The sequence below is a fragment of the Oncorhynchus masou genome, chromosome 2, assembly GCF_036934945.1.
Source record: "Oncorhynchus masou masou isolate Uvic2021 chromosome 2, UVic_Omas_1.1, whole genome shotgun sequence".
Lineage (NCBI taxonomy): Eukaryota > Metazoa > Chordata > Actinopteri > Salmoniformes > Salmonidae > Oncorhynchus > Oncorhynchus masou.
In genome coordinates, this window is record NC_088213.1 from 18770622 (window position 1) to 18786022 (window position 15401).

The window sequence follows — 15401 nt, forward strand, 5'->3', positions numbered from 1 at the left end:
TTTTTGAACTAAACATAGTTAAAGTATATACATTGCAGCAGGTTTTAAACAATATCACAACATAACATTTACAACATTACATCACTACAGCAGCAGACAATATCTTTCAGTATGCCCAGTTATGCATTAATAGAGCCATTTGGGACAGGCACTATAAAGTAGCAACAGCAGTTCCCTTAGCTCGGGTCCTTTTCCAGCATACCCGGAAGCTTTACAGAGTAGTACAAACAAACAATGCGCTCATCCAACATTGATAAGTATTAATTTGTAGTAGTAGTAGCAGCAGCAGTTTAGAGTAGTAGTAGCAGCAGCAGCAGCTCATTTTAGTAGTAGTAGCAGCAGTTGTAGTAGCACCAAGACAGAAGTTAATTTATGTGTAGTAGAGCCCACATTGTTAACTTATCTTATAAGCAGTTGCAGGGAGGAGTGATATGAATGATGTGTGCAGTAGTTTAAAGAACCAAATGGTGCTAGTAGGATCAGTAGACGGAATTAGTAGTACATTACCTTGAAGGGTTAATTAATACGTCACAGTAGTGATAGTAGTAGAAATATAAGTAGTAGTAGTAGCAGCAGTGGTAGTAGTAATATAAGTAGCTGTGATAGTAGTAGTAGTAGTAGTAATGCCGTCATCCCCCAGTACCAGACCCTGTTCAGCATGGACAAGGTGTTTCAGGGGGGGAGGTGGTGTGGGGGGGAGGAAGGGTGTGCGTACTTTCCTGTATTTATCTGTGTTTGGATGTGCACACACTAGTGTCTGTGTATATACATCTGTAGGTTCTGATGTCTTTGTGTGTGCCCTCCAAAAAAGTTGTGATGATTTCATGAACACTTGTATTACCTTAATCTCATTCCAGTGTGAACTGAATGTAACTCCAGATGCCTTGAGAGCCATCGCCAGGTTGGCTTTGGAAAGGAAGACCGGTGCTCGTGGGCTAAGGTCCATTATGGTAAGCACCTCCAATATATATTTTGTAATGTACAGTAATGTATAAATTGTGATTTACATTTTTAAATGTATATTTAAGAATATGAAATGTAATTGTTTTACATGCATTTTGAAATGTACATCTTAAACCTTTGGTGGCGAGTAATATTCATTCTCTTGTCTTTTTAAGGAAAAATTGCTTCTTGAACCCATGTTTGAAGTGCCACACTCAGACATCATGGCTGTTGAGCTGAACAAAGACGTGGTCCAAGGGAAATCAGTGCCTGTGTATGTAAAGTAAGTATTCATAATTACCTGAGACTCAACTCGGTTGGGTACAAAACAGTATTAAAGTGTATAATTAACATGCTGACCACTCCGTTCACGTCACATGCGTGAGTGTTGCAAAATAAATTTAAACATACATGTTATTCAATTATTGCATCCACACAGCTCGCGTCTGCATTACCAAGCGCTAAAATAGAAGTCAGTTTTATTTGTAACGCTGAACGCGGTGGAAGTCCTGCCTCTCCCATCTCCTCATTGGTTTATAGAAGCAGATACCCACGTGCCGTCTCCTCATTGGTTATACCCACGTGGGTGATTGAAAGATGAACTGAGTTCGGTCGGTCATCATGGTAACTATGGAAGTTAGATATCAATCGCCATATAAAGTCCAAAGAAAAAGCCTGGAAGGAGGAGAGATGACTAGAAATTATTCGGTAGACCATTTTAATAGTGGAATTAATTATCGGAGTAGAGGACCTTGTGCATTTCAGGTAAAATAACAACTCAACGTTTATATCCCAGGACAAATTAGCTAGAAACGGCAAGCTAGCTAAATATGACAAATTAGCTAGCAACTGCAAGCTAGCTAGCAAAATTGCCATAAATGTTTAATGCTTTTTGACCTGTCCCCAAATTAATATAATTGGTTCAGAGTTTGTTTTAATATTTCAACCTGCGTATCGTGATCGCGTTTGATGTGGGGGGACAAAATCAATTTGCGCACGATGGCGCAAGCGCTCGGCCGGTTTGGGTATGGCGTAAGTAACAGTCGTCAAAATGGAAACCTTACTGGAGACCTAGTCATTTTTGGAGGCATGAAGCAGAAGTAGCTAGTAAAGGACAGCAGGAGCGGTAGCTAACTAACGTAAATAATCCTAGCGAGGTAGTTGGCCAACTTGTTAGCTACTTTATTTACTCTCTTTGCTAGAAACCAGATTGCTTAAGGCCTCAAACGGCCATGACAATTCTCCAATAATAATAATACATTTGGATCTGTGACACATCCACTTGAATAGCGTATTGCAAAATTCTATATCAAATTGTATTAGTGACATGCGCCGAATACAACAGTGAAATGCTTACTTACAAGCCCCTAACCAACAATGCAGTTTAAAATACGAGTAAGAAATAAAAGGAATAAGTAATGAAGAGCTGCTGTAACATAACAATAGGGAGATTACAGTGGCAAGAAAAAGTATGTGAACACTTTGGAATTACCTGGATTTCTGCATAAATTGACCATAAAATTTGATTTGATCTTCATCTAAGTCACGACAATAGACAATAACTGCTTAAACTAATAAAACACAATTATACATTTTCATATCTTTAGTGAACACACCGTGTAAACATTCACAGCACAGTGTAGGTTGGAAAAAGTATGTGAACCCTTGGATTTAATAACTGGTTGACCCTCCTTTTGGCAGTAATAAACTCAACCAAACGTTTTCTGTATTTGCGGATCAGACCTGCACAATGATCAGGAGGAACTTTGGACCATTCATCTTTACAAAACTGTTTCAGTTCAGCAATATTATTGATGTCTGGTGTGAACCGCTCTTGAGGTCATCACACAGCATTTTAAATTGGGTTGATGTTAGGACTCTGACTGGGCCACTCCAGAAGGCATATTTTCTTCTGTTGAAGCCATTCTGTTTTTGATTTACTTCTGTGTTTTGTGTTGGTGTCCTGTTAAATCACCCAACTTCTGTTGAGCTTCAATTGGCGGACAGATAGCCTTACTTTCTCCTGCAAAATGTCTTGATAAACTTGGGAATTTATTTTTCCGTCAATGATAGCAATCTGTCCAGGCCCTGAGGCAGCAAAGCAGCCCCAAACCCTGATGCTCCCTCCACCATACTTTACAGTTGGGATGAGATTTTGATGTTGGTGTGCTGTGCCTTTTTTTCTCCACACAGTATTGTGTTTTCCTTCCAAACAACTCAAATTTTGTTTAATCTGTCCACTGAATATTTTGCCAGAAGCGCTGTGGAACATCCAGGTGCTCTTTTACAAACTTCAGACGTGCAGCGATGTTTTTTTGGACAGCAGTGGCTTCTTCCATGGTGTCCTCCCATGAACACCATTCTTGTTTAGTGTTTTACGTATCGTAGACTCGTCAGAGATGTTAGCATGTTCCAGAGATTTCTGTAAGTCTTTAGCTGACACTAGGATTCTTAACCTCATTGAGTATTCTGCGCTGTGCTCTTGCAGTCATCTTTGCAGGACGGCCACTCCTAGGGAGAGTAGCAACAGTGCTGAACTTTCTCCATTTATAGACAATTTGTCTTATCGTGGACTGATGAACATCAAGGCTTTTATAGATACTTTTGTAACCCTTTCCAGCTTTATGCAAGTCAACAATTCTTAATCTTATGTCTTTTGTTTGAGGCATGGTTCACATCAGGCAATGCTCCTTGTGAATAGCAAACTCACATTTTGTGAGTTTTTTTTTTTATTGGGCAAGGCAGCTCGAACCAACATGTCCAATCTCGTCTCATTGATTGGACTCCAGGTTCGCTAACTCCTGACTCCATATAGCTTTTCAAAAAGTCATTAGCCCAGGGGTTCACATACTTTTTCCAACCTACACTGTGAATGTTTAAATGATGTATTCAATATAGAAAAGAAAATACAATAATTTGTGTGTTATTGGTTTGTCTATTGTTGTGACTAAGATGAAGATCAGATCGAATTTTATGACTAATTTATGTAGAAATCCAGGTAATTCCAAAGGGCTCACATACTTTTTCTTGCCACTGTATATACAGGGGGTACCCGTACAGAGTCAATGTGCAGGGGCACCTGTTAGTCGAGGTAATTGAGGTAATATGTACATGTAGGTAGAGTTATTAAAGTGACTATGCATAGATAATAACGGAGAGTAGCAGCGGTGTAAAAGGGGGGGGGGCAATGCAAATAGTCTGGGTAGCCATTTGATTAGATGTTCGGGACTCTTATGGCTTGGAGGTAGAGGCTGTTTAGAAGCCTCTTGGACCTAGACATGGCGCTCAGGTACCGCTTGCCGTGCGGCAGCAGAGAGAGCAGTCTATGACTAGTGTGGCTGGAGTCTTTGACAATTTTTAGGGTCTTCCTCTGACACCGCCTGGAATAGAGGTCCTGGGTGGCAGGATGCTTGGCCCCAGTGATGTACTGGGCCGTACGCACTAGCATTTGTAGTGCCTTACGGTCAGAGGCCGAGCAGTTGCCATACCAGGCAGTGATGCAACCAGTGAGGATGCTCTCGGTGGTGCAGCTGTAGAACATTTTGAGGATCTGAGGACCCATGCAAATCTTATATGGTGTGGTTTCACAGCAATTTAATTGAAAATACAGTTTTTTTTACCATGACTTTTCATTTATTTGCAGCAGAATTTAATATTTTTTTGTGTGTCTCCAGAGCACCTGCTAAAGAGTCTGAGGAGGAGTATGACTCTGGGATAGAGGAGGAGAGCTGGCCAAGGCAGGCGGATGCAGCCAACAACTAACAGTCCAAAATGGAACTTCAGAAATTGCCATTTCGATTTAATAAGCTATGGCATTTTACAAGTACCATTATTGTAGCTTCAAATGTAATTTTGCCATCTGAATTACATCAGTGTTGATCATGATGATGTAGGTTATGCAATTTCATACATCGGAAAAAGTTTGTTCCCAAATTGTTGCAAATGTTTAAGAATTAACATTAACCAAATATTCTCTACCCATCTTTCCCAGAGAGAGAGAAAAGGAGAAAGAACGTTATCCTGTTTAAATGTAAAGATACTTTTACTTTTTCTCATAAAGTGGCTAGTGTCTCTTTGTGATAAGTACTTGTTTGGGAAACCTTAATGGAAATGGATTGTATCAAGTCCAAAATCTATTTTCTCTTATTTTGTTTTGACACCATTTTATTTTTGACAGTCAAGGATTAAGGTAAATATAGGATACTTGTTTTAACCACCATGTCTTTCTGATGTAATTTAGGAAGCCATTTTGTTTCTTCACAACTCTCTGACGAGGTCAGCCAGGTCATAGAAACCAGCGTTCTTTACAGAACAAGTATTTATAGTCAAATTGTTAACCTTTTCAAAAAAGATCAGTTTGGCTGCTCTGTGGTGGATTTCAAATATCCAACACTGGAATTACTAATATACTGTATGTACAGTTGGTATGCCATGTATGAGATGAAACGTGTAAGATATCTGGGGTCGAGATAGGGGGGTGCCTTAAATTGATCGCAATCAGCTTTGATAATGTCAGATTTTCAACACATTTTCCCATTGTGGTTGTTTTTGACGTTTCTTTATGGACTGTTTAGAACTTCCTACACATTTAATGAAGCCATGACATCACTGGTGTTTTTAAATGAAAACATACCAGTCTTTAGAAATGCATTGTCTGATTTGCTCAACACTATACACTGAGAAACTGTTCATTCAATGCAGTTTCTTTAAAAGAAGCTGGGCTTTTTTGTACACTTTATATACAGATATAACATTTTGAAATCTCAGGCAGTAAGGGCCTAGAATCTAGATAATTTGCTCAATTCCACTTTGACCCTTAGACCCTAATCCCTAGGCACCTGTGTAGATCTCAGAAGATTTGATAGGTGTTAGCAATATGGTAACAGTTTAGTCTTTCTCTTATGGGTTTCTGTGATGTTGGTTACACCCATCCAAACCTTTCAAATCTACACAGGGACTTTATCTTGGAGCTTATGTTGTGTTCATAACCGAGTGGGAAGGTGGTAATTACCAGCTGTGAAGTCGTAAATATCAGTTGGATGCATTCACATGCTTTGAACTCATTGAGAAACGCTGATTGGCTAATGGCAAACAAGCTGCGTCAATCATAAACTAAAAGTACAGCTATCATGCTTGTAAACATATGTGTTAAAAAACATTAATAGATAGCTTTTTATAAATAATGTTTTACTGCATGTAACTGCCTAAAATGCTGTTATCGAGGTAATTTCCTTAGTGGGTGACATCAGAGGTCAACATGTGGGAGAAGTTGGCGCTCAGGAATGATATATGAGTTTCCTACTAGTAATTACCAGTTGGAGGGGCGTTCAAGTAGGTTTTGTATGTGGTAAATAACACCATCCCACTTGGTTATGAACACAGCATAAGGTCTTGATTTAGAGTTGGGCAATTGTGTTATGTACAGTCCATCAGAACTGATGCCATCTGTGTGGCAGCAACCCTATTTTGCTCTGAATAGTTGTGAACTTATGTAAATGTGAGACTTTAATAAATATATTAATCACTTAAGAGTGTTCAGAGGTTGTTTGATGAACTATAGTTGTCCAGTGTTCTTCAGTCCTAGTGACTAGTGTGGCTGGAGTCAGTCTCCAGACCTGAACCCAATAGAACATCTTTGGAGGGAGCTGAAAGTCCGTATTGCCCAGCGACAGCCCCGAAACCTGAAGGATCTGGAGAAGGTCTGTATGGAGGAGTGGGCCAAAATCCCTGCTGCAGTGTGTGCAAACCTGGTCTGTAATTGCAAACAAAGGTTTCTCTACCAAATATGAAGTTCTGCTTTTCTGATGTATCAAATACTTATGTCATGCAATAAAATGCAAATGAATTACTTAAAAATCATACAATGTGATTTTCTGGATTTTTGTTTTAGATTCCGTCTCTCACAGTTGAAGTGTACCTATGATTAAAAAAATTGACCTCTACATGCTTTGTAAGTAGGAGAACCTGCAAAATTGGCAGTGTATCAAATACTTGTTCTCCCCACTGTATATTTATATTAGTTATTTAAAAAATGTCACAATTATCTTTGAGCAGTAGAGGAACTTCTCTCTCACTCTTCTCAATTTAATTCAGTTTAAGGGGCTTTATTGGCATGGGAACCACATGTTTACATTGCCAAAGCAAGTGAAATCGATGATAAACAAAAGTGGGGGAAAAAATAGGAATAATGAACAGTAAACATGACACTCACAAATGTTCCAAAAGAGTAAAGTGTCTTATGTCTACATCTAGTATTGTAACAATATTCAAATAGTCCCAAGTACAAAAGGGAAAATAAATTCACATAAATATGGGTTGTATTCACAATGGTGTTTGTTCTTCACTGGTTGCCTTTTTCTTGCGGCAAAAGGTCACAAGTCTTGCTGCTGTGATTGCACACTGTGGTATTTTATCCAATAGATATGGGAGTTTTTAATTATTTGTGGGTCTGTGTAGTCTGAGGGAAATATGTCTCTAAAATGGACATACATTTGGCAGGAGGTTAGGAACTGCAGCTCAGTTTCCACCTCATTTTGTGGGCAGTGTGCACATAGCCTGGCGGCCTTTGTTCAATAGCAAGGCTATGCTTTCCTTAATTTTCCTCAAAGCTTTCCGCCTTATCTCAGCTCACTGGTCACCAAAGCAACACCCACCCGTTGCATGTGCTCCAGCAGGTATATTTCATCCCCAAAGCCAACACTTCCTTTAGCCGTCTTTCCTTCCAGTTCTCTGCTGCCAATGACTGGAACAAATTGCAAAAATCACTGAAGCTGGAGTCTTATATCTATCTCCCTCTCTCTAACTTAAAGCATCAGCTGTCAGAGCAGCTTACCGATCACTGTACCTGTACACAGCCAATCTGTAAAGAGCTAACCCAACTACCTCATCCCCATATTATTACTTACCCTCTTGATTTTTTGCACCCCAGTATCTCTACTTGCACATCATCATCTGCACATCCATCACTCCAGTGTTAATGCTAAATTGTCATTATTTTGCCTCTATGGCCTATTTATTGCCTACCTCCCTACTCTTCTACATTTGCACACACTGTATATAGATTTTCCCTATTGTGTAAGTCTGTTTGTTTTTGTCGCACTGCTTTGCTTTATCTTGGCCAGGTTGCAGTTGTAAATGAGAACTTGTTCTCAACTGGCCTACCTGGTTAAATAAAGGTGAAATAAATTAAAAATAGGGTCAGTCACAGTGGTCAGGTATTCTGACATTGTGTACTCTGTTTAGTGCCAAATAGCATTCTAGTTTGCTCTGTTTTTTTGTAAATTCTTTCCAATGTGTCAAGTAATTATCTTTTTGTTTTTTCATGATTTGGTTGCTTCTAATTGTGTTGCTGTCCTGGGGCTCTGTGGGGTCTGTTTGTGTTTGTGAACAGAGCCCCAGGACCAGCTTGTTTTGGGGACTTTTCTACAGGTTCATCTCTATCTCTCTCTCTGTCCTTTGCACCGACCTGACAGAATGGGGTGGTTATTATATAGCTCAATGGTTAAACGGTCTCGTTTCTATAGATGATAGAAGTCTGTTCTCCAACTTAGTAGAGGAGACGAAGACAATTGTGCGGAAGGACTGATGCCAATGACAGACAACGTAAACTACAAAGTATTTTTTTTACTCTGCATTATTGGGATGGACTCCTAAAAAATAATTTCACGGTTGTATTCAGCGCATGTGACAAATATAATTTGATTTGAGGAGGAACCAATTTTAGCTAATTAGGATGCCCCCTGGTCTTTCGCTTTGTAAAAAATAAATAAAAAATAAACGGATATACGTGTACTATATCCGGTGTGTGACGTCAACTTGTAAACATGGTCGCTCCCGGCGTTCAACAGTGTCGTTAGCTAGCTAAAAATACATTTGAAAACAACTGAGTTTATTATTTTCCACAGTATCACGCCTCTTGAAAATGGATAAACCAACGTTCCAGTCTACGTCGGGAGGACGACAGCACCCCGTTTCTAACACCGGAGGTCCCGATACTTTTTACCTTAGAGGGGGACCTACATATCTCGGACCGCAGCCGATACAACCACCACCAGTATGTGAAACCTCGTTTCAAAGTAACATGCCGAGTTCAAGTAACGTTGCTGGAGCGTTTTGGCCGGGTCAAACCCCTTCCCAATATCTTCCTCCACCACAACAAGCCCCAGTTAGCGACCAGGGATTCTCTCAAAGTCAAGAGTGGACTCCACCCGTGCAAGGATATGGCAGTCAACCATATGGCTTCAGACCCCCCTTTCCACAACCACCGCCTAGATTTGAAGGCTACGGACCACCTCATATGTCGTCCCCAGGATATGGTTTTGATCCGTCGATACCGCCACCGCCCCTCAACAACCCGGCACTCAGTCAGTTCCCTCCCATGTCTTCACAACCAGTTCCCTTCCACAGTCATCCAAAGCTGGAACCCAACACACATGAGGGGAGACCACCACACTCATGGGCTCAGGGCTACAATATGGGTGATGCTCAATCGAACATGGGAACTTCAGATTTCCAAAGATCATTTGATCACAATCCATCATACCCTAGACCCGGTCCACAACACAGTCAGTATGGAAACCCTGATGCTAGTTTTAGACCAAAGCATGCGGACAGTGGTTACACTGAACATCGTAGCAGACCTCTCCTCGCCTCCCCGTCCTTGATTCCGATGGGAACAGCTTTGCAGCGTGACCAAGGTTTTAGTAGGCCTATGGCTCCACAGCCGCCAGACAAAGACTCCATTCAGAGGATGCAAGACGAACAGTGGCTGAAACATTTCTTGAGGAACCGAGAGAGGACAACAGCCAAGACCTCCAAACCGGCGCAACCTCATTCAAGGCAAACTCACCCAAAGGTCTCCGTGGCTCACATACGAGACACCCTGTACGGTGCCATACAGCTAGTTTCAAAGCTGTCCATAGCTTGTGAAACGCTGAAGCACAACATGGAGAATGAGAGCGTCTGGGCGGATTCTTACGCTGAGGCAGTGAGTGTGAAGACAGATCTGCAAGAGAAACTGAAGGTCCTCGGTGACTCTGAGTTTGTTGAAAGTCTTAAAAAGAAACTGAGTTCCATCAGTAAGAGAAGGGCCAGGCTACGGCGTCGACAAGTGGAACAGGACGAGGAAAAACAGAGGGAGGAGGAACGAGTGGCTGAGCGTGAAGCGGCCATCGACAAGTGGAGGATGAAACGTATCCATGAAGTAGAGGAGAAGAAGAGGGTGAGAGAACTGAAAGGGAGCACTGTCAAACTCAGTGTCTCATCTCTGATCGATAGCTCCCCCTTTCCACCTTCAGACTGGAGCCCTCCTGCTTTAAACATAAAGGTTGCATTTTTTTGTTCTAGCCCAGCACATTTGATTCAACTAAGGAAGGGTTCGATGTTTAGATGAGAATTTGAAGCATGTGTGTTGGGCTAGAAATAAACTGTGCAACCGTGGGGCTCCCCGGGGACTGGAGATGAGACACACTCCTGCTCTAAGTAATGTGCGTTACACACGTCAGCAGCAGGTGGCCCAGTGTTCTTAGTTTGGTGTCAGTGAATTTCAAGACTGTCTAACTGCTTTCATTTTGATTTAACTCGCTCATTGGACAGCTGTTGATTGATACACAAATCATGGACATATCTGAATATGCATTGATGGAAACTGCTTTTTGCAGAGGTGTGTGTGTGTGTTCTGTATTGATTTGACCCAGACTATGAACACGACTTCTGTTATGTCTTTTTTTGTGCTCCCCTCCCCCATCAGGCACAAGAGCTGAAGCTGGCTGCTGACACGGTGCTCTGTGAAGTGAGGAAGAAGCAGGCAGATGCCAAGAGGATGCTGGACATCCTCAGATCACTGGAGAAGCTACGCAAACTCAGGAAGGAGGCAGCCTCCAGGAAAGGTAAGTAGAAGCACCATAATGGTGCAACAGTTTCTCTTCAGATCTTTTGTCTAGCCAACTGCTGTTCAACTTCACAACAACAATAGTAAAACATCTCTGTTCTCATTGAACAAATTCATGCAGTACCTCTCTGTTTCACTCCATTTTAAAACGTTTTCTGACAACTGAACATAAACGTTTCTCTGATTGTGTCCCCTACCAGGGATCTTCCCGGAGAAAGAAGCTGACCAAGCATTTGATGGGCTGGTGGAGCGCCTGCGTGCACTGATCAGGAAGAGGACTGGGGTGTATGGGGCAGAGGAGAACGCCCTGCGGGTGATGCTGGAGAGCGAGCAGGAGGAGGAGCGCAGGAGGGACCTGGAGAAACGACAGAAGAAGGAGAGGGAGAGGCTACTGCTGAGGAAACGAGAGATGGATAGCATGCTCTTTGGAGGTAATTAGAAACCGTATAAAGGCTGGTGATTTTTCCCAAAAGGAGAGTCGTGACCCGCTTTCAGGTTGTAGCCTGTTTTTTTTTCGGATTATGGAAATAAACACATTATTTAGTTAATTGTAACACAGCAATTCAAAAGGTATTAGGTTGGTCATCTCATGGCACACAGTTTCCGAACCACTGGTAAATAAGAGGAAAACAGACACAGCATTTAGAGATTCTGATTTTATAGGTTAATATTTGAATAACCATTTCTGTTAATGTGACTGTTCTCCCCTCATCCCCTCTCCTACAGATGAGATGCCTCCTGACCACCCCCTACAGCCCTTCAGAGAGTACTACACACAGGCAGAGCGCTCACTACCAGCCTTAATACAGATACGGTTTGTGTCACACAAGCATTTTACTAGACTTAGAGATTTACCTCCACTAAGGCCCTGTTCAAATACTTTAAGACTGCACCCTTCCTTCCTTTTCTTCTTCCTTCCTTGTTTCCTTCCTTCATTATACGTGTATGAAAGGACTCCACCAATGCTTTTACTGTTAAAGCATATCTAACCAGTGATATTTCACCAGTCATTAAATCAAGGAACGAAGGATGCATGCACTTTTAAAGTACTTCAGTATCCTATGTTTTGTCTCACCTGCTGTCTTTCTCCTCTAGGAGAGAGTGGGACCTCTGTCTGGTCTCAGTGGACCACCCAGACGGCACCACGGTCCCCCAGGACTGGGTCTTACCACAATGCCCCACAGACGAGATTTGGGCCACAGCTCTGGACCGAGGGGATTGCCTGGGTCCCTGACTGACGCCCATATTGGCTCTGGAAAGGACTGGTCATTCGCTAGCACTGTATTCAGCAAGTTACTGCAACAAGACCTGCTGGAGAAGTGAAAACAGAAGAGTGAAATTGGTTTTCTTTAATGATTTCAAAATCAGTTCTTAATTTTACAAACAGCTATTTGGTAGTTATTCTCTCCAACTGATATTTGACAGAATTTGAAATTCTATTTATCAGGAATTGTGTATTTTCTGAAGTCAATAAATATTTTGTATTCCTGCCTGCCTGATGTACCAGATTGTTGACCATGGTCAGTTGGTGTCACTGCTACAGTTGAACTAAACGTGTCTTACAGAGGAGTGTTCTTAGTGACGTCACACTGTCTGTTTCCCTCAGTCTACCTTCTGTTTACCACCTTTACACAGCATGGGTGTACCGAGAATCTCTTAACACCCTGGCCTGCCAAGGAAGGAAGGAATGGAAGGATTACTCTTCTCCTTGTTGGCCTTCTCATTAATCAAACCAATTGAATACCCAGTTGAATGTCTAGTACAAAAAATGTAATAGTAACATGAGAATTAAAATACACAAGAATGGAGGGAGTACCAGTACAATGTGCAGAGGTATTTGAGGTAGATGTGTTATGGCTTAGGGGTTATCTGTTCTACAATATATATGTACATCTGAAAGCTCTGCAATGCTTCACCCTTAACAGACCCTGGGGGTGGTCCCAAATGGCAGTCTATTCCCTATGTAGTGCACTACTGTTGACCAGGGCCCATACCTATTCCCTATATAATGCACAGTATAGGGAATACCAGAATAGGGTACCATTTGGGATGTGGTGATGGTGTAATGGGAGCGGTGTTCCTTGGGTGTTTCCAGTCGACATGCGCCTGGGCAGCAGCAGGTAAGCAGCTGAAGTCAGTGAGTTATGTCAGTAGCATAGTGGTTCAGGAGGGCTAATCCTCCTGTATCCTCAGACCTCACGCCCACTGCTCTTAATTACCAACAGGTTGGGAGAGGCAGCAACAACACACACGACATCAGTAACCCAGGCCCGAGAGAGGAAGAAGCACTACAGAGAAGAGAGGGACTGCTCACAGAAACAAGTACAGGTACATTAAAAAAACTGACAGATTATTTAAGTAGCACATTTTTTGTGATGATTTGGATTTGTTTGAGTATTTACTTGATGATTTTTTTATTTGATTTATCCTTTATTTAACCAGGTAGGCCAGCTGAGAACAAGTTCTCATTTACAACTACGACCTGGCCAAGATAAAGCAAAACAGTGCGACAAAAGCAGAGTTACACATGGAATAAACAAATGTACAGTCAGTAGCACAATATGAGGATAATGCCTCATGTCACGCCAACAGTTTTTTTTCACATAAAGATGTTTTGATATGCTTGTGCTTTCGTTTGAGTAGCAAATGCTTTTCTAGAGGTGATGATAGTTCCTCTGGTGATGATAGTTCCTCTGGTGATGATTGTTCCTCTGGTGATGATTGTTCCTCTGGTGATGATTGTTCCTCTGGTGATAGGAATAGTTACCATGTGGCAGGGGGTGCTGTTGGGTGATATTAGGCGCTTTTCTTTTTTTGTGATTGGAATTATCTTCTTTCTGGAGTTTTTACTAGCCTACTTCATATTACCCTTCATTGTTAGGATAGTATATAGTAGTTTAAACCACTAGTTGTCATCTTATTTCTTTTGGACAACTGTGACTTATTGAACCCTTGTGCATCAGTCAATGTCCTGTGTATGACACTATTGTCTTCTGGGGACATAATACCTGTCATAGCGTTATGTGTTTAGTGGTTCTTCTCATGTGTTTCTCATATTTTGTCCTCACCTTTGCATGATGGCCATAATAGGCCTACAAGTGTTAAACAATATGGAGGGTGTTTCCCCACTCTGGAATCATACAACAACATTTGCTGAATAGGTTATTCATTTAAAACGGATAGATAGGCCTACTTAAAAAAAACATATTTTGAAAAACTAAACATTTCCATTGACGCAGTTTAACTATGGAAACAGACGACTATATTGTACAATGTAGGTCTACTGTCATTGAACTTTCCATTGTCTCGCTCTTCGTGCGTTTTAAAACTAGTTAATAAGCTTAACCGGTATGCCTGTTTAGGTCTCCAGCCTCGTCATTAGTCCAGCACCATCTGAAGCTAGAAGGGCAGCCATAGAATCAAAACAAGTAGTGCTAAAATGGGTACAACCCCTCAAACCAGAGTTTGACTGCATCCTCATGGATACACTTTTAAAATGGCTGCCAGTCCACCCATTGTGGCATCATTGACTTGAATGAGGACATTCATTCTACTCATTATGGTTCTGTGGAGCAGACATTCCGATTCAAATGAACATGGTATGTACATCGGTGGCCATATTGGTGTACCATTAGGAATGTTGGATCAGTCAAGGCTTCTCACATCCGGGCCAATATTCATAAGCAATCTAGGATCAGGTCCTGCCTGTTCACATAGGCCTAATCTTATTCATTATGATCTTAAAGGCAAAACTGATCTTAGATCAGTACTCTATCCTGAGACGTTTTATGAATACGGGCCCAGAATTCTGCACCACATAAAAATTCATTATTTGCAACAATGATTGTTTTCAGCTGTTTGGCCACGCCTCAAATCACACTCTTTTATATATGCCCTATATAGTGCTCAACCTTTGACCAGAAAAAAGTAGGGTACTATATAAAGAATAGGGTATTATTTTCCTTTCATGTAATTCTAATTCTACAGTAGCAGCCATAATGTGGTTGATGATCAGCTGTGGTGGTGGAGGCGCTTAGTTGTGATGATGCTTTAGCCTCACAACACCTGTCTGCGTGAGGAGGGTTTACTGGAGTGTGTGTGTGTTTGCATTCTTTCTTTCGTACGGCAGTGTGTGTGCATGCTTGCTTTCTGCCTTGCGTGCGTGTGTTTTCCGTCCCCTTCGGCCAATAGGAGAGGAGCATCAGGTGTTGACGTCTGAGAGAGTCAGACATGGTACCTTATAATCCTTAATCCTCTTCCCCCAGATTTCCCTCTCCTAGATTGTGTAACAGAATATACCGATATAGGAAGGAAAAAGTGTACGTTTCTGGGAACCAAGAGGAGGATCTGTTTTGGTCTCCTATCCAATCCTGTCAAAATGTGACAGAGGTACCAGGCAATTTGTTTCAGGAGAGGCAATATAGCTCACTTGTCACCTTCCCACTTGTCTCTCGGTACCAGACCTCAACACCATATGCTAGTTACTGGAACAGCTGGAGTCCAGGTTACAATGATTGACAATAGTAGACTGTTGAAAACTGATATCTCTCCTCCTCTTCCTCCAATCCTC

At 41.6% G+C, this 15401-nt stretch overlaps 2 protein-coding genes across 2 annotated transcripts in view; both read left to right on the top strand.

Annotated features, from left to right (window-relative positions):
* The window catches only part of clpxa (caseinolytic mitochondrial matrix peptidase chaperone subunit Xa), a 24554-nt gene extending 18083 nt beyond the window's left edge, over positions 1 to 6471 (top strand). The window contains exons 12-14 of the mRNA XM_064989330.1: positions 858 to 950; positions 1119 to 1225; positions 4617 to 6471. Of these exons, the coding sequence (XP_064845402.1) occupies positions 858 to 950; positions 1119 to 1225; positions 4617 to 4704 (288 nt within the window). The 3' untranslated portion in view covers positions 4705 to 6471. The remainder of the gene's footprint in view (positions 1 to 857; positions 951 to 1118; positions 1226 to 4616) is intronic.
* Positions 6472 to 8746: 2275 nt separating this feature from the next.
* Positions 8747 to 12320, top strand: pdcd7 (programmed cell death 7). The gene is made up of 5 exons (XM_064989343.1): positions 8747 to 10162; positions 10691 to 10829; positions 11032 to 11262; positions 11558 to 11645; positions 11927 to 12320. Exons 1-5 carry the CDS (start codon positions 8864 to 8866, stop codon positions 12063 to 12065), a joined length of 1896 nt encoding a protein of 631 aa, XP_064845415.1. The 5' UTR covers positions 8747 to 8863; the 3' UTR covers positions 12066 to 12320.
* The last annotated feature ends 3081 nt before the right edge of the window (positions 12321 to 15401 follow it).

Coding starts and splice junctions, on each gene's coding strand:
- pdcd7 (XM_064989343.1), top strand. CDS start 8,864: ATGGATAAACCAACGTTCCAGTCTACGTCGGGAGGACGACAGCACCCC. Junction 11,263..11,557: donor GGATAGCATGCTCTTTGGAG/GTAATTAGAAAC, acceptor CCTCTCCTACAG/ATGAGATGCCTCCTGACCAC. Junction 11,646..11,926: donor CCAGCCTTAATACAGATACG/GTTTGTGTCACA, acceptor TTTCTCCTCTAG/GAGAGAGTGGGACCTCTGTC.